Genomic DNA, 19637 nt, shown 5'->3' with positions numbered 1-19637 from the left:
ATAACTTCGTGTGAATAATTGCTTTGACAACCTGTCAGGCCAGCAAAGTTCTTTATTACCAGTTAAGAGAATGCAGGATTGGGCACAGGAGCTAGCTTTGCTCAGATTTAGCTTGGTTCAACCACTGGAAAAAAAAAATGAATGTGATTCTTTCACCATTAAAGCCTGCTTCACCAGAAACAAATACCATCCACCATTTTAAAATTCATAATTGATATATTTATGTGTGTGTGTGTATGTGTGTATATACATATACATATACATATTTACATATATACATATATATCTCCTTCTGGTTGTTCTTAAATACCTGAATCTAAAGTCATTGCCCTACTTTTTTCACATGTAAAATGATTAAATTATAGATCCTGGAAGAAATGTGTCTACTACCTGGAAATAAAGTGGTTATGAAACTACTATAAACCTTTTCAGCCACTGAGATTTTGTGAGCACTTTTACTTGCAAGGTGAGATGGGATGGGGTAGAAGGAAATAAGTGTGGCAGATAATAATGTATTATGCAAATTTAATAGTCATAAAACAGTTTAGTTGCAGATTAAAAATGTTTTATAATTATTCTTTCTGATGTTTAAATGTAAACAGTAGAGTGAGCATCACAAATGTGAATTATTCATTTGAGGGAATCCAGGGTCCTATCCAGTAAATAAGATATGGTAAATCTGTTCAGTGGTTTGGGTTTAAATAATTTTAAACTGTGATAGAGTTTTCTTTGTGCTTCTATTTTCTCAAGACTGACAAATAATAAATGGAGAAGATGAAAATTCCCTAACTTATAAAAACATACTATTTCTCTGTATTAATTTTGAGATGTACTTTTAGAAATTCTGACATGTTCATTAATGAGAAAAGGTACTATATTTCTAGTAATATGTACTTTTTTCTTAATTAGATTTTAATGACTGAAAATTAATGTTTGGCATATTCCTCATTCAGCAGTAACTGAAAAACTATCAAAATTTCAAATACAATTTACTATTTATAGGAAGCTTTACAGCCTTATTTTTTAAATGCTGGGTAAATTTATATTATCAACTAAAGTAAATATTTTAAATTTTTTGATTTTTTATTTGTATTCTGATAGGCCAAATGTTATCAGATAATTCACTACAACTAAAAGACAATAGAAATAAAAGAAATAAAATTAGAAACCTCAACATAAGTCATATATTAAGTCACTGAATACTTTCATAATATAAAATCTAGCTAGAAATTCATCTCAGAACAGATACTAATCATATGAAGGATGTAAACATTTCAAAAATCCAGATTTGTACACTTTAGATGTTTTGAATTTTGATGTAAAAATCTAGATGTGCACACAACTTAATTATCGATGTACTCTTGCAGACATAGATACCATTACTAAAATAATAAGTGAAATTAGAATGAAAAGGACACTTTACTATAATTAATTATGTGTGAGCTATTTATATAAACTATTCCCACCATTTTTCTTTGACTGTATAAATTCATACAAGAAAGATAAATGTGGCAAAATGTTAATAATTAATTGAATCTTGGTGATGGGTGATTATTATAAGAGCCTTTCACCTTATATGTAGATTTCAAGATTTTTAGAATAAAATAAAAATTTACAGGAAATGTTGAAAGCCTCAAAATATTTAATGTGAATCTCGTTAGATGCAAAGGTGATAGTTAAATCATTAAATATGGGCTCAAAAAGTTAATCATCATTTTTAACAATCTCAATCCATAAGAGATTCAGTTTACTTTTGTAAGAAAAATAAAGTTATTGTAAGAATCTGCCAATTAGCATTTCAAAGGAAGTCTTTTTAATTATTCAGCAGTAACTACAGGTGATATTTATTAAGCACTTGGGTGCACGAGAACTAGGCCAGCGGGAGAGGCAATTTATATATTTTATTTTATTTAATACTCTCAAAAACTCTATTGTGCAGTAGTAATGATATGGTTTGGCTCCGTGTCTCCACCCAAATCTCATGTTGAATTGTAATCTCCAGTGTTGAGGGAGGGATCTGGTGGGAGGTGATTGGATCATGGGGGCGGATTTCTCCCTTGCTATTCTCCAGCTAGTGAGTGAGTTCTCACGAGATAAGTGTGTAGCACTTCCCCCCTACACTCCCTCTCTCCTGCTGCCATGTGAAGACATGTTTGCTTCCTCTTTGCCCTTCTGCCATGATTGTAAGTTTTCTCAGGCTTCCCCAGCCATGTCTCCTGTACAGTCTATGGAACTGTGGGTCAATTAAACATTTTTTTCTTTATAAATTACCTAGTCTCAGATAGTTCTTTAGGGCAGTGTAAGAATGGACTAATACAAGTAAAGTTCATTTTGCAGATGAGGAAACTTAGATGTGGAAAATTTAAGTAACTTGGCAAAAGAGGGGTAGAGAAAAACTAGTAAATAAAAGTACTGGTATTTGAATCTTAGCTCTCTCTGGAGTGTGCTCTCTGGCCATGTGATACTCTTCCACCATGGGATGACACCGGATGCCAGGGCCATGTTCTTGAATTTTCCAGCCTCCAGAACCATGAGCCAACTAAACTTATTTTCTTTGTAAATTACCAAATCTGTAGTATTTTTTCATAGCAACAAAAACCAGACTAAGACAGGAAATACATGGAGCTAATAAAAAATCACCATGAAATGTGAAGGTATGAAAGAAACATTTAACAAACAAACCCTTAACTAATGCTGAGATGTCGTTAAATTTAGGGGAAAAGTAGTCAATGTTGCCTAAAAATGATGATGACTATCATTTTTAAGAGAAAAGTTATATGATCAGTTGTCTATATAAAACTGCAGTTGTCTATATAAAACTGCATTTGCTTAACTAACAGAGAAATGTGAAAAGTACATTTAATAAATCTTTCATTTACAGGTATTCAGTAGACAGACAAAAAAGAATAAACAGAGCTGCTGTGTGGGCTGTAGTTTCACAGGTACTGACTATATATCTAAAGCCTATTTAAAAGCTGCTTACTATAGTTAAGTCTCTATTCAGTGTAACAGCATTATGTATTGTACTGTTTCCAGAATTCCACTCAAGCACTAGGTTCCTAATTTTTATTTCATAGACTATATCTTTCAGAAGAAAAGGGTTGATATTTGGCACAAATAAATAAATCAAAGAAATACTTCTTTTGGGAGTTTTTCCCTTTGAGTCGAGTTTGATGCTATCCTGCTAAAGCTCAATGTAATTATGACAAATAGAAAAAGTGGCCATCGCTTGAACCCGGGAGGCGGAGATTGCAGTGAGCCAAGATCGCACCACTGCACTCCAGCCTGGGTGACAGAGCAAGAGTCTGACTCAAAAAAGAAAAAAAAAAAAAGAAAGAAAGAAAGAAAAAGAAAAGGTGGCTATCCAGAACATGGTTTTGGCTTAACTGTTGCCTCACAGCTTGAATATACTCTATTACAATACTCTTGATTATTCATTTTTTTAGTTAGCATTTATCATGCTAAATAAGTATATTTCTGGGTAATATCATTCTAAATTTGTTTTTCTGACTAATCTACTTTAAATACTTAAGAAACGAATGCCCCAGTTACACCGTTCTTAGCTTTTTTTGAGTTAAAATCTCATAATTAATGTTATGGGAGGATACAGCATTAGGATATTGGTAGCTTTGACAGGGCTTTCTGCACTGAGTTAGTATGTCAATAGACATTTCACTAGTAATACTATCTTATTTTCCATTCTTTATCTCCCCAGATTTACTTTAAGAATCTAAATGTTATCTTAAAATATTACTTTATGCCCAGCAATCACTGTAATTTATTATTTAAAAATGACTATAGGCCAGGCGTGGTGACTGACACCTGTAATCCCAGCATTTTGGGAGGCCGAGGCAAGCTGATCACCTGAGGTCAGGAGTTCGAAACCAGCCTGATCAACATGGTGAAACCCCGTCTCTACTAAAAATACCAAAATAGCTGGGCATGGTGGTGGGTGCCTGTAATCCCAACTACTCAGGAGACTGAGGCAGGAGAATCCCTTGAACCTGGGAGGCAGAGGTTGCAGTGAGCTGTGATTGCGCCATTGCACTCAAGCCTGGGTGACAGAGCAAGACTCCATCTCAAAAAATAAAAAAAAAATAAAAGGTTATAAAGTCTTTATTCATATTTTCAAAAGTAAAAAATAGGATATAGAATGCAATCACCAAATTCTGCTATTACTTTTATGAAGGAATCAAGTTTACAGAGTAACATGAGCTTAGAATTGACTTACTTGAGTTATAAAGAGTTTATATATTGATTTGAAGGAAATACCTAAACAATCAGTGGTCCATTAAGGTCAACTTATGCTTCACCCTATGACTATGTTTGGAAAGGTAATCCCCTAAAACTTTAAAATTTACAAACATATCAAATCAAACATTAAATCCTACTATCTTTTTCTTTTTAATATATTTTAAGACACTCCCATTTTTTAAAAGAATTCTTGCTGCCATTATCCCAAGTAAAGGCTCATATCCCCTCACACCAGGAATACTGCAAAATTATTCTAACTTGTCACCTTATTTTTAATCCCTTCCAATCTCTTTTATATTAGTCAGAATTTCTGCAGAAAATAGAAAACATATCTTTAAATGATAGTTGCAGAGAGTTTAATAAAGAATTATTTATAGAGATGGACATGCAAAGGTACAAATCATGCATTGCTTTTTACCAGGTCTGTGACCAGAAGCTAGTGAAAAATGCAGCTGAGGGGAATAAAGCCATCCAACAAGAGCAGTGGTCTTTAATAGACAGGCTCAGCCACTGCTAAATCATTATAGTTGAGCGTAGATGGAAAGGGGATGAATAAATATTCTGACTTCTTTTTCTGTCTGCTATCTAATGTCCTTGCAATGCAATTCATGGAGGAAATCCAACTTCATGTGGGAAGGTAAAAGAGCCTGGGTGAGGTAGTCCACATAAGTCAGCTTTCTGGCACAGGAAGAGGGCAAAGAGGCAAAGCCAGGACAACTAGAACTCCCACTAACTAATATTTCTCATATTTTTTTCATCTAACATATATCTTCCCAAATCAAAAAGCATCCATGACACCATTCTCTGAGTAATATGGTGCAGACTATCTAGCTTGACTAAAACACCATCTGTCTTCAGAAGAGAGAACAAAGTATGCTCATTGATCCCCTCTTTTGAGAGACCCTGACACTAATAATTTCCCCTGATATTTTTCTGGAAGAATAAGAGCACAATGAGATGTGTAGAGAAGATAGGGCATGACTTAAAGTAGCATAGTGTGAAAAACAAAAAGGAAGTGATGAGAAAGAAAAACAATTAGCAGTGAAAAAATGGTGTGAGATTAAACAAAGGCTATGAAAAACTGCAGTCTGGTAAACATGATAATATTAGATGGGGTAGAAAGTGATTTAACGTGACAAAGAAAGTGGAAGATTCATGACAGTGGCCAGTGGGAGGGTGGGTGGATAATGGTTTCTAGTTGATGAAGAGTGACAAAGAGTGGGTGGGTGGGAAAATGGCCAGGGTAGGCTAATCTCCAAAGAAGGATCCTGGAGCCAGAGCTTTAGTTAAAAACACCTGGGAAAGAAAGATCATGCTTTATATAACCTTAGGGCCAAGGACATTTGTTCTTTGCTAATAATTATGTATGTCTCCTTTGGTGTTACTGTGCAAACCATTTAAAAAAATTATTTCCTGAAACCTACAACGAGCAGCTCTGAAGTGTTTTGTTCAATTTTGGCCTCTGTGAACATTTTGCATGCTTACCCTTTAATGCAATCCTACTTGATAGTAACAAACAGTATCACAAATAAAACTTAGGCACCAAGGTCCAAAATCAATTTTTCAAAACAAATAAAAGCATTAAGAAATGACAGGAACATGAAGGATGGCCAACATTTCCAACTGTTATGATAGAATATTGAAAGTTTATTTTTCCGATATTAAATATCATAGTCCTTCAATGAGATCTTGCTGGGATGGAAAGTAGCTTTTCCTTTTAGTATAGGTCACAGTGCAGGAAGATCAGAGCTGACAGTGCCTGAAAGTAGATTATATGCTAACTTTTGAATAGTGATATTGATCAAATGTCCAAAATAAACTTGTGTCTCTCCTTAGTATAGTAGTTTATACTGGGACACTTAAATAAGTGTAATACATAATGTCGAAGCATAGAAATTAATACTGTGGCCAGGAGTGGTGGCTCACGCCTGTAATCCCAGCATTTTGGGAGGCTGAGGTGGGCAGATCACCTGAGGTCAGGAGTTCGAGACCAGCCTGGCCAATATGGTGAACCAACATCTCTACTAAAAATACAAAAATTAGCCAGGCGTGGTGGTGCATGCCTGTAGTCCCAGCTACTCGGGAGGCTGGGGCAGAAGAATCGCTTGAATCCGGGAGGCAGAGGTTGCAGTGAGGCAAGATTGTGCCACTGCACTTCAGCCTGGGTGACAGAGCAAGACTTGTCTCAAAAAATAATAATAATAATAATAAATAAAATAAAAAAAGAAATTCATACTGTATTTAGAAATCTTTTTCAGATTTAAGCCATTATTAGAGCTGAAGGCATCCATGGCCCATTATTTTCTAGTATTTCTTGCCTCCACATTCTCATTTCAAATAATATGTACTCTCCATATAGATTAGGAATATTAGATTTAACATCATTTAATCTCTTCCTTTCTCTTACCTATTTTTAAATTGCTTATAATAGAAGGTCAAATATAGCCATTTCAATATTCACCATCCAAAGAGTATTCCTTTAATGAATGTGAAGTTTTATAAAGCAGACTGTCTAAACTGTAGTACACTTGTTTTGAAAACAAGACTGATTAAAAATACATTAGTAGGATGATGACAATTCTCTCTAACCTGTGAAGTAAACAAAGCAACATTGCTTCATGCACTTGGTAAAGTATATTCCTTTTGCTTCGAAACTTTCTGGGCCATTGTGCTAGTGATAAATCCTTCACAGTACACAGAAATGTGATAGTCTGAGCCTGACTATAAGTACTTACTATAAGAATTATTATATTCAACACACATATACATAGGAATTTCTTTGTTAGAGAGTCTTAATAAAAACTGAAGCCTTTGAAAAGCATTTGCCACTGGGACACATATCAAGTATAGTTATTTACATGAGTTTAGTATCTGGTCTTCTCATATTCCTACAATTATAAATATATTTCTAAAATAAAAACGTAGAAGAGTGCAACATATTACAAGCATTTTCAAATGTGTTGGCATTAGACCATTCTGGCATTTCTACAAATAAATACCTGAGACTGGGTAATTTATAAAGAAAAGAGGCTTAATTGGCTCATGGTTCTTCAAGGTTTACAAGCAGCATGGTGCTGGCATCATCTGTTAGGCCTCTAGGGAGGCGTCAAGAAACTTATAATCATGACAGAGGAAGAAGGGGGACCAGACACATCACATGGCAAAACAGGAGCAAGATGCACGTGGAGAGGTGCCACACACCTTTAAATGACCACTATCATGAAGACAGCACAAGCCATAAGGGATCTGCCCCATGACCCACCACCTCCCACCAGGCCCCAACTCTAGCACTGGGGATTATGATTCAACAAGAGATTTGGACAGGAAAAAATATCCAAACTGTATCAGTGTTCTAGGTAGTCCCAGCAAAAAGGAAGAGTAAGTGAGAGAATTGATAGGACAGTCCTCCTCTGTCCTAGATTCAACCTCAGCCAAATTCCTGTTAAGAAATGTTAGAGAATCACTGAATGAATAGAAGCCCTATACTATGAATAAGAACAATGCACAATAGTCTGGCAAAGCAGCATGCCTAAATTAGGAAGTAACTGGACCTGAAGTAAACCTACTGATCCCTAATCTACTTATTCTTTGCGCATACTCCACCCCTTGTATTTGGAATAGATGAGGCTGTTGAAAATGACTGAAAACTCAAATGAGGGTAATACTTAAAATGTCCCTATTTTTACAAGCATGTGGCACACATGACATTTGCAAAAAAAAAAAAAAAAAGAAAAAAAAAGAAAAAACTCCCTAAACATATATGCAAATTTAATGTATTCAAGGGACAAAACTGAAAGACATGATTGACACTGAAATTCTAAGACATTTTAGAAATGGCAGTTAATTTCAATTTATTTTACTGGTTTAGAAACATTTCTATAGTAACTGAATTGTATTTTGCTCCCTTCCATTAACTTTTATTGTATTGTAAACAGCAGCACGTCAACACCATTGGCATAAAATACCTTGTGAACTCTACTGTTTGTAATGGACTGTGAATGATAGAATTTTTTTTTCAAAAGTACTAAAATGCAATATCTTACCAAGAAAGAAACACTCTAGAATATTATAAAATAGTGCAGGTCGGTGGGTGGGAAGTATTATTTCAATTTCCCCTTTTCTTTTTTCTTTTTTTTTTTGGTGGGCTACAGTGGATATCTAAATTTTCTAAAAATCCAAATGCAAGAGCTATTGGGTTTCGGAATATGTGAACACAAAATATTCTATTTGCCTCTTTCAGTGTTTTTATTTTTGTCTTCAGAACAAATTCTTAAGACATATTTCATGCCATTTCACCAGTAACATGCTGAGATCTAGATTCCTTTTTCCAAAATTAATTAGACTAACACTGCATGGGTTATGATTTAGATTTTTAAATCCAAACACAGAACTGCCCCCTCACAACACAAACTGGATTCCAGAGCAATAAACAAACAATAGAGTTAGACTACAATATTGACACTTTAATACGAGGCTCATCAGGTCTAGGGGTATAGAAACAGTTATCCTTTAAATGACGAGCTGTAGTGAATATAATTGCTAGAAATTTTAAACAATTTTGCTCACAAAATATAAAAGAGTTCAGTGGTAAACTATAGTTCAGAATCATACCCAACTATTACTGTTCAGAGAAAATTAACAGTTAGAGTATAATTTTTTCCAATATGCTGGATAAAATATGTACATAACCAACTGACTTAACACAAGGTTAAATAATTTTTTGATACACTGAAGAGTATCCTGAAAAAAACAATTTATTGGAACAAATAAACTTAAAAACTCAAGGTCAAACGTAACTTTTTCTTAGTTCGCCCTTTTGTTATTACTGTTCACACAGTATTTTCAGCCTTTTCTTTTCCAAAATACTACCTACCTGCCTAAAATATCTGAAGTTCAATGGCACAAGCAACCAAAATTGAAAAGAACTAAATCTGAATTTATTTACTTTGATACAAGTGGTCAAAAATAAATTTCAGTCAAAATAGAATTTTCTAATATTTACCTTTCTTTTCATTAAATGGAAAATGAAATCTCTAAGCTAAGGTATATATGCAATGTTATTTCTAAAATTTTTCTCAGGAGATATTTTTAACTAATGTTAATAGACAATCCATTCAGAGAAGGCTATACTTTTTGAAATGCATAAAATCAATAAAAAATCTCAAATTTATAATAAATTTTTTCTTATATGCAGGGAATGTAGTTACTTTAACATAGCAAACTCTAATATGCAACTATCCCACTAAATCATGGTGCTATGGTCTTAACGTTGGTGTCTCCCCAAAATTCATATGTTGACACCTAATATCTCATATAACAGTATTAGACCTGGTGCAGTGGCTCATGCCTGTAATCCCAGCACTGTGGGAGGCCAATGTGGGTGGAGCACTTGAGGTCAGGAGTTCAAAACCAGCCTGGCCAACATGGTGAAACCCCATCTCTAGTAAAAATAAAAAAAAAAAAATTTGCTGGGCCTGGTGGCAGGTGCCTGTTAATCCCAGCTACTTGGGAGGCTGAGCCAGGAGAATTGCTTGAACCCAGGAGGCAGAGACTGCAGTGAGTCGAGATCAAGCCACTGCACTCCTGCCTGGGGGACAGAGGGAGACTCCATCTCAAAAAAAAAAAAAAAAGTCTTAAAAGGTGGAGGTGGAGGCTTTGAGAAGTGATTGTCATGAGAGTTCTACCCTCATGAGTGAAACTGACACAGAAATTGATTGAATTGTGTTTGCATCCTAGTGTTTTGTGGAAAGCAGAACTCAACAGCAATAAAATAGGGTATCTGCCAGAAGAAATCTCTAAGTAAAGTGTTAAAGGAGGTACTTGGCTTTGTTGCACTGCTTATAGTAAAATGCAAGGAGAGAAAGGAATTACAAATGGAATTTATAACCAAAATGAAAGCAGAAAAAGATTTGGAAAATCGTCAGCCTGGCCATCTTGTTAAGAATGAACAAGCATTTGAGAGAGAGAATATCAAGGGTGGGGCCAAGGGATCATTTGACAAAGAGATTAGTATAGATGGGTGGAAGCCAGGTGCTATCTATCAAGACAATGTAAGAATGACCTCAAAAGCATTTTGGAGGTCTTCAAGGCTACCCCATCCATCACAGGCCCAGAATGCCAGAGGCTCAGAAGCAGAACAATTTCAAGGCTCTCTTCCCCACCTTTCCGTGTGGTGCTCTTTAGCCAGCCCAGCTGTGGCCCAAGCAGGCCCTGATGCAACTCAGGCTGTCCCTTTGGAAGTCAAATATAGTAAGTCTTGGTGAGGTTCACATACTGCAATTTCCACCAGGATGCAGAGTGCACATGCAGCAAGGGCCTGGCTGCCTTGATCTAAATTTCAAAAAATGCCACAGAAAGCCTTGGGGTTGGGGTAGACAACTGCCACAGTGGTAGGGCCACAGTAGAGAGCTCCTATTATTAGGGCAATGCATAATGGAGCCATGGGGTTGGGCCACTGCAGTGTCCCTTATAGGGCAATGCCAAGCAGAGCTGTGGGGGTGGAGTCACCCGGAAACTTCAGACTGCTAGAGCCACCAGCTTGCAACTTCAGCCTGGGAGAGCCACAGGCATGAGATTCCAACCTATGAGAGGTGGAAAATGGGCTACACTCAGCAAAATTATGGAGGCAGGCCCCCCTGGAACTTTTGGGGCCCAATCGCCACACCAGTGTGTCCAGAAGGCAAAATTTAGAAGATTTTATTCGAGAATATTAATGCTTTCTCTACAGCTTTCCTCTTCTTCTGAGCTCTCACCAGTTATGCTCTTAAGAAAAGATTATCTTGGAGCCTTAAGATTTAATGTTTTCCGTTTTGGTTTTGGTGTTTGGTCAGAATCTATTACCTCTTTCTTCTTTCTCCTTTTTGGAATGGAAATGTTTATCCTATGCCCAGTGCACCATTGTATTTTGGAAACAGATAACGTGTTTGATTTTACAGGTTCACAGCAGGAGAACGATAAATCATATCTTAAGTTTCACTCATATCTGATTTAGATAAGATATAGAGAAGACTATAGACTTTTGAGTTAGTGTTGGAACAAGTTAAGAATTTGGGGGCTATTGAGATCAAATAAGTGTATTTTGCACATAAGAAGGACATGAATATTGGGGCCCAGGGATAGAATGCTATGGTCTGAATGTTGACGTCCTTCCAAAATTCATATATTGGAACCTAATACCCAGTATGACAGTACTAAGAGGTGGGCCTTTGGGAAGTGATTAAGCCATGAGGACTCTATCCTCGTAAATGGGAATGGTGCCCTTATAAAAGAAACTCAAAGGAGCTCACTAGCCCCTTCTGCCGTGAGAGGACACAGCGAATGGTGCCCTTATAAAAGAAACTCAGAGGAGCTCACTAGCCCCTTCTGCCGTGAAAGGACACAGCAACAAGGAACCATCTATGAAGCAGACAGTGAGCCCTTTACTAGACACTGATTCTACTGGCACTTTTATTGATCATGGACTTCCCAGCCTCCACAAATGTATGCAATAAATTATCCAGCCAATAGTATTCTGTTAAAGCATCCCAGACAGACTAAGACACAGGGTATACATTTTAAAGTAACATCATTGCTCTTTTCATTTTGAAGAAGACACAAAAAATATTAGGATTTATGGAGATACATGCTTTCTTTTATAGTAATTATATTCTAGTGGCTTTGTTTTTGTGTGTTTTTTCCTCATATATTATGCAATTTACCTGTCCAATACTTAAATCAATCTGAAAGATTTCAGGTATGGATTCAACTTTATTTGTGTAAGTGTATACTTATGCTATAACTATTAATATTAGAGGCTCTAACAAGTAGGTTTCAATCTTCAATTGTCTGTTCAAAAGCAAGGGTGCTGTGTGAAAACTGGAAAGAAAGCAGTCCCTGGAATTAGGTAGATCTCAGTTCAAATTTTTATTCTCCTGATTACTAGCTCTGTGACTTTGGACAGGTTACTTAATCTCTTTGAACATATTCCCTTGCTGGCAAATGGCTTTAACCGCACTTATTACATATATAGGTTGGTAGAATAATTACAAGAGCACATATTGCATCAAGCACAGTCCCTTGAAATCAGTAGGCTTCTAATAAAAGACTTAGTTCATAAGAGGATGACCCCTGTTCTTGGAATCCCATTAGGCTAAGAAAATGTCTGTTGAAAGACAAAATAAATACTATGTGTAAAATGCACAGTACAAGGTAATGCTCAAGAGTATAGGTTTTCTCCTCCATCATTAATTTGATTAGTTTACAAGTGTTCAACTTTGAAATATGTTAATAATCTTTATGATAACACTCAGGACTGGGGATTGTTTTGGCAGTTTGATGTTTTCATCAAGGTTGAATGAGAAAGCATTTAATTTTTACAGATTTCCAAACTCCCTCTCTTAGGCTTAAATTAAGGAAGAGTCATTGGAGATTAAAACGTGGAGATTTGGGGCGGGCGTGGTGGCTCACGCCTGTAATCCCAGCACTTTGGGAGGCCTAGGCGGGCGAAAATCAAGAGGTCGGGAGATCAAGACCATCCTGGCTAACACGGTGAAACCCCGTCTCTCCTAAAAATACAAAAAATTAGCCGGGTGTGGTGGAGGGCGCCTGTAGTCCCAGCTCCTCGGGAGGCTGAGGCAGGAGAATGGCATGAACCTGGGAGGCGGAGTTTGCAGTGAGCCAAGATAGAGCCACTGCAGTCCGGCCCGGGCGAAAGAGCGAGACTCTGCCTCAAAAAAAAAAAAAAAAAAAAAAAAAAAAATGGCAAAGATTCTGAAAGTATTGATTGATCCATGTAACTGGAGGCTTAAACTTTTAGTTCTGGACTTCCCTTTCATGTCATATTTTTCAACACCCTTATTTCTACAAATGAGGCAACTGAGGTCCAGGGAACTTAACTACATTGTTCAGGGTTAATAAGCTAGTTAGCAGTAGATCCCATCCCAACCTCACCCAGATCCTTGAGGTTCCCAGACTTCTTTTAAGATCTTAAAGGTTTGCTTTCTCCAGTTTGAGGAGAGCCTTTCACTGAAAGATCAGTACTCCAGCAGAGGCGTATTACTTCTTACCTAAAATCAAAGCCTAAAATTCTCCTAGGAGGGTTTCAGTTTGGGAGTTGTAAGGAATCAAACCCAAATATATGGACCTACAAGAAGAATATTTTTATTCATATATTAGGATCAGTCTGTTTTTGTATAACAATGTATTTAAAAACTGAATATTTCTACCTGGAGAACACCCTCAAATTGCCAAGTCTCTCACTGGACCTATTCCATGTCTCAAGAGAGAGTAGGAGGAAAGAGTGTCACTTATTTGCGAACTTTATTCTAGTTAAATTATCAGGTTTTCTGAAATGCCTTTTAGGGAAGGGCATAATATAGAATGTTTAATCACGTCTTTAGAATAGCACTTTTGCAGTTAAACTTAACGCATCTCCCACCAAAATAGAGCATCATAACATAGAGATTCTGAATATCTAAATTAGGTGTAGTTTGGCACTATTAATTCTTTTTAAAAACGTACAAATATATGCAAAACTAATAAGTCATCAAATATTGGAATTCTTTTCCCCTAGCTAATTCAATAATAATATAAATCATTTACTTAATTTTTATAATGCCACTACCAGTATTTCTAAGCTTACATATATCTCCAATTTGATCTACTACATAACTATTGAATCTAACACTGTATCTCCATTCCCACAGCTATAATCACTTCAAACATTTTCTCCTAAAATATTTTAACAGTCTCCAAATTGGTTGCCCTTCCAGGGTCTTTCATTTCACATGCTATTGTCAAATCTAATAACAGCACTCCATCAACTAAACACCATCAATAGCTCCCTGTGACCTAAGGATAAATTCCAAATTACTTAGCATACAAGGCTTGTGACAATCTGGCCCCAATTTGCCCTTGTTCATCTAGTGTCATTATCTCCTTCTTATATGACTTCCAGTCATAGCTAAATTGAGTAAACCCCATGCTATTTCAAGACTCTATTACATCTTTGCACATGCTGTTCCCTCTGTGTGAAGACTCCTTCTTACACTTTCCCTCTATGGGGAGCTTTTACTAAATCTCTCAAACTGCTCAAAGATTTTCCCACTTTAGCAGTCTTCAGTACTCCTGCATGCATTTTTGGAATATTTTGCACCTACTTCTTACCCACAATCTAATTTATGTCTTTACCTGCATATTTGTTTTGCCAATTGAGTTATTCTCTGAAGGTAGAGACTCATTCATCTTTACAACACCAGGGGCCTAGCATAGTGCATGGCACAGAAAGACAGGTCAGTAAATATTGAATGAATGAATGAATGAATGAATGATGGGCATAGTTAACAGGAAGAAATCAGAGCAATGAATAAAATAAACTAATGAAGATGTAATTTAAAATATACTGTCTAACTTATTCAGTAGCATGTCTTTTACTGTATCATTATATTATTAATATTACATCATATGTTACTGTAGTGAATAACAGTAGAGTGATACAGAGAAATAAAGATTAGGGAGAGGTTCATGTGACTAAGATGCATCTAAATTTTCCTAAGCTAGTAAATTGACCGATGTATTTTGGAATTTCTTGTTCAGGTTTTCAATGTGGTGTGTGGATTTGATAGGAGGGTGAATTAGGGTAGATCAGGGAGCAAAGAAAGAGGAATGGAAGCTCTCAAACAAATTGTAAGGCACATGTACCTTGGAGATAATCTGAACTTTAAGTCACAGAATTTTTAGAAACCTCAGATATTCTTGGTCTAGACAAATAATAATAAAATAATGCTTCATTTATAAAATTACTCTGTGGTGTAAACTGGAATATCTTTGGGGAAAGAATACCCAACTTTTTAAACCATAAAGTCCAAGGTCTAACTTTAAAATTTGGCTTATGAGAAAGGGCTGTTGTTCTGAAAATATATGTTTTTTATATTCTCAAATTACTTTGTCATGACTGGCATGTCTCATCGTTCTGGTTAGCTCAGATTTCAGTTTTAAGAAATATAATAAATGAGAAAAATAATATTGGTCTGGTTTTAAAAAAGTGGCTAGTGATGAAGTAACACAAAAGTTATCGATATAAATGTCTCATTTTCCACCTGCAAATAAACAACTAGGAAACCATAGCATCCTTTGTCTTTATGGGGCAAATGCAAGTAGAATAATCCAATTCCACTTTACAAACATGGCAAATTAATGGCTCTTTCTTTCATTGATGGTAGAGTTGGCATAATTCAGGCTGGCTCCAATTAGTACCTCATTAGTAACTACCAGATAATTATTGGCCTGCGCTGAGATATTGGCAGATGCCTGATAAGGCACTTAATGAATTTTTCACTAGTCTTTCTGAGAAAACCTTCAGGAGAAAATATTCTGAAGGCTGCAACTCTACTTTTCTTCCCATTTAAGTCTTGATGCATTTTCAAAATCAAGTTTGAAATTTTTAATAACATCATACTAGACTATCTTTCAGCCAAATATTTTACTATTTAATACATTTAGTACCATTTCTACCTGTTACACATGTCTCTGTATCCAAAGTCACCACCAGTGTTATGATTGACACTTTAACATGCACTTAATTTTGTATTAAGGTTATCAAAGCATTAGTCACCAGAGAAGTGACATGATTTTTTAATAATAAGTAGGAGATGAAGTCAATAGTTTCTAATAGATCTAATTTTTTTTTAACAATTTTAGCTATTCAGACTTCAAAGACTCAAATGAAAGGCAAATATTTAATGCTGCAGTGTTTTTAAATAGTCACCTACCTAATAACAATATATATAAAAATTTCGTTGTACAATGAAATTTTAGTAGAAAGTAATACATATACAACCACCTAGCACTTTATATGGAGGCTAAAAATGAAAAGGTTTATAGTTACATAGGAAAAATATTGATTGTCACAATAAAACTTTCAACTATGCAACCCAAGAATGAGGCAGAACATTTCATTATTGATTCTTTGGGGGAGATATAACTTTTAAATGCTAGGTGTGATTTCAATCTGTCAACATTCCTTTTGCTGTAATTAAAATCCTAAAGTGTTCTTTAAATAACTTTTCACTTAAATTGCATCCTGATGAGTTTTTTATCTCCATAACTGGAATGTCAACACCTAAGTAAGTGACTCATCCAACTACACTCTTTGTATTACAGTGTTCTTACCCTTAAGAAAGCGCCTCTAAAAACTTCCTGTCAACATTACTAGTTAGAAGGATGAAAAGATGTATTTGTTTAAACATCAACTGACAGGAATATAGGTAAAATTATTAAGTGGTGTAACTTTGGTACCTTTTACCTTTTTTCTTTTTAAACTCATTGCTTTATTCCACACTGAAACACACTGGCAGAGTATTACTCGATGATTAAGAATAATCCTCTCTTCCTTACCATTTCTCATCCTTCCCTCCTCCAGGGGTTTTTGTCTTAAGCTTGATGCCAGAGAAGAAAGTAACTTGATAAGCTAAACTGAATTAACATGCAGACTTTATTTGGGACCTCGCTTTGAAACTCTTATTTTAAGTGATGTTTGGAAATGTAAACCCCTGATAGCAAAGGTGACACTAGGTTAGTGAAGATCAATAAAAATTCATTTATTTGTTCAGGAAAAAATCTAATTCTTAAAAAGCTACCTGTTACCTAAAACGTTTTGATGTAATTTGAGTCATTTGTGGCTTCTGCTATATCCGTGTCATGTTTAACTATACGTGACATCTTCTCTGTTATATCCTTGTCTGTTACTATTTTGTATGTTAATTATTGTTGCTGCTGTGATTAGGTAACAATAACTTTAGTCATGTACATAGCTTAACCGATAACTTATAAAACTATACTTTTACTCAGTTTTTTAAGAAAATTGAAATCCTAGCAGATTGCAGTAATAGCCTCATATTTACAAGCAAATAACCTTCTATTTCAATTCAGTTGGGATGCATGTGGATATTAATTTATAAAACTACTGCCCATTTACTAGAAAATCTATTTAGAAAAATACAATTAAAGAAAACATTGATAGTGTAAAATATCTTATGCATAACATAATTTTTGAATAAATACATCTAATTCTAATTTACCAATATTTTTATAAAGAAGTATAATAATGTAACCTTAAATTAAATATGTTTTATGAGAGAAAGCATATAAAATAAATATATATTTTTAAATAAATATTTTATGACCTGGTAAAATACTAGAATATTTATGTTACTGGACCAACCTTTGTGTCTATGAGATCCATCCATGTTGCTAAATTCAATGTGATTTTCATCGGCCCAGTAGAGTCTACGATTAACATAATCTATTGTTAGTGCCATAGGTCTAGAAATCTTGGTTTCTATGACAACACTCTGATTGGTTCCATCCATTCCAACACGGCCAATATGAGGATACTCGCAGCAGTCAATCCAATACAAATATCTAGGAAAGAAAATCAATACCGATTTTGTTTACAGATTCTCTGGGAGCAAAACAACAAACAATATATTACTTTTTTGCTCAACTGTTCCCACATTAATTCTTGCCATTTTTCTAAATTGCAGCTTTTAAGAAACATCCTTTGATGCAAAATTTCTTATAGTGTTTTATTACACATCTAGTATGATTTGAAATATTCTTATAACTTTAAACATATGTTTATTTTAGAACACAAACTCATATATAACAATATTATATAATAATATCATGTGTTAACCAATTATAGATGTTCAAAACTAACATATGTAAACTTTCAAAAGATACCTATCAATGTTGAAGGAATACAATTATCACTATATATACTTTCTCTTTTGGTGTGTTATCTATGAAAAATTCAAAAGGAATTATGGAGGTGCACATTTTATTTCCTTAATATACATTGTTAAAGATGGTATCCACTAACCAATTATAACTGTTTAAATTTAAACTAATTAAAATAAAATTAAATGAAATGAACTGTATTGCTCCTTGGTCACACGAGTCACATTTCAAGTGCTCAGTAACCATGTGTGTCTAGTGGCCATCATATCTAACAGCATAAATATGGAGCACTTCCATTATCACAGAAAGTTCTACTGGACAGCAGTGATTTACATTATGTTATTAGAAGTTCTAGATAGGACAGTTCCGAAAGTGGGGAAAAAACAGGAAGTGAATTAAGTAATATTGATACTATATAATTAGGTTGAGTTCAGTATAAATATTACACCCGATAAAATGCAAATAACGTATAAGCGGCAGATTACTTAGACGTTTTTCTCTGCTTGATTAAGCCATTTGTGTTTTTCCTCAAAGTAAGAAAAATTACTTTATGTTTTAGATGTTTCCTTGTCTATATAAAGATTTGAGTTATAGGATCTTTAATGTTATTTTCACATTCCAACTCTGAAATTAAAATCTGTTAACACAAGTAGATTTTTCTCTATTTCATTCTTTCTTTTTGCCAGATATAATACTTAGCAATTAGTTCTTCAGATTTACAAGATTTGCATGAAAATAATTTGGTTTGAAAATATTTTAGATGATTGTAAAACTGGTATATTCAATTCAAATCTAAAACATTCTTTAAAGAAATTTTTTCTCATAAATTCTGACAGACATAATTATGTTCAGATATTTTAACCACATACTAAAAAGGAAAAAGTTTTCAGGAAAATAAAAACACTTATCAAATACAAAGCTAACCTAAATAATCATTGTAAAGAACACACACCATATTGTGTTTTGACAATCATTTTCTTGATTTGCATAAAGGTATGGCTTATAAAGATAATACAAAAGTTATTTGATAGTCAAACTATCATTGAAGTAATAATGAAGTATGGTGCTTAAGAAATAAGAAATATATTTCTGATAAAACCTAAACAAAAGGTGGTATGTTATAAACAGAGATTCAAAGAGCTCTGAAAGTCAAAATGTAAAATAAACTTGGGTCTGGTAACACTAAGTCAATTTCACATAGGGCAATACTGGAATTCCTACCTAGTGTTTTTGTATATACATATTAACTTTAAACATACTTTGAAAAATCTCAAATTATCAAGTAATAATAGATCCTAAGCCCCTCAAAAAATAATGCTATGCTTTTTAAAATCTTGAATTATTTTTGTTATAGTTTTCTTTTGAAAAGTGAATACGTCAGTGAAATACATCTTCTAAGAAAACATACAATTCAGTACTTTCCAATAAATTTATGGAGAAGTACCTTGTTGCCTATACTAGGGATCATGACAGAAGAGATGCAAAAGAAGAAACTGAATCAGAAAGAAGTAAAAATAAAAAGATAGTTTACCTTGTTGAAATAAATCAGAACAATTCTCTTTGCCTTACTGACCTTGAATCTTGGGAATACTAACATAATAATTTTTGATTTATCTGAAATGTAATATATTTATTCCAGCTTCCCTCACATGTTAGATATGATTAAA

At 34.6% G+C, this 19637-nt stretch overlaps 1 protein-coding gene across 3 annotated transcripts in view; it reads right to left on the bottom strand.

The window, feature by feature from the left end:
• The window catches only part of LRP1B (LDL receptor related protein 1B), a 1910203-nt gene that overhangs the window by 227029 nt on the left and 1663537 nt on the right, over positions 1-19637 (bottom strand). For all 3 annotated transcript variants that reach the window (XM_034954060.3, XM_034954061.3, XM_003822825.6), the window contains exon 60: positions 17453-17652. In XM_034954060.3, coding sequence (XP_034809951.2) covers positions 17453-17652 — 200 coding nt within the window. The remainder of the gene's footprint in view (positions 1-17452; positions 17653-19637) is intronic.

The sequence above is a fragment of the Pan paniscus genome, chromosome 13 (assembly GCF_029289425.2).
Source record: "Pan paniscus chromosome 13, NHGRI_mPanPan1-v2.0_pri, whole genome shotgun sequence".
In the NCBI taxonomy this organism is placed as follows: domain Eukaryota; kingdom Metazoa; phylum Chordata; class Mammalia; order Primates; family Hominidae; genus Pan; species Pan paniscus.
The sequence above is the reverse complement of the archived record's forward strand: the minus strand, read 5'-3'. Positions and strand labels throughout refer to the sequence as shown.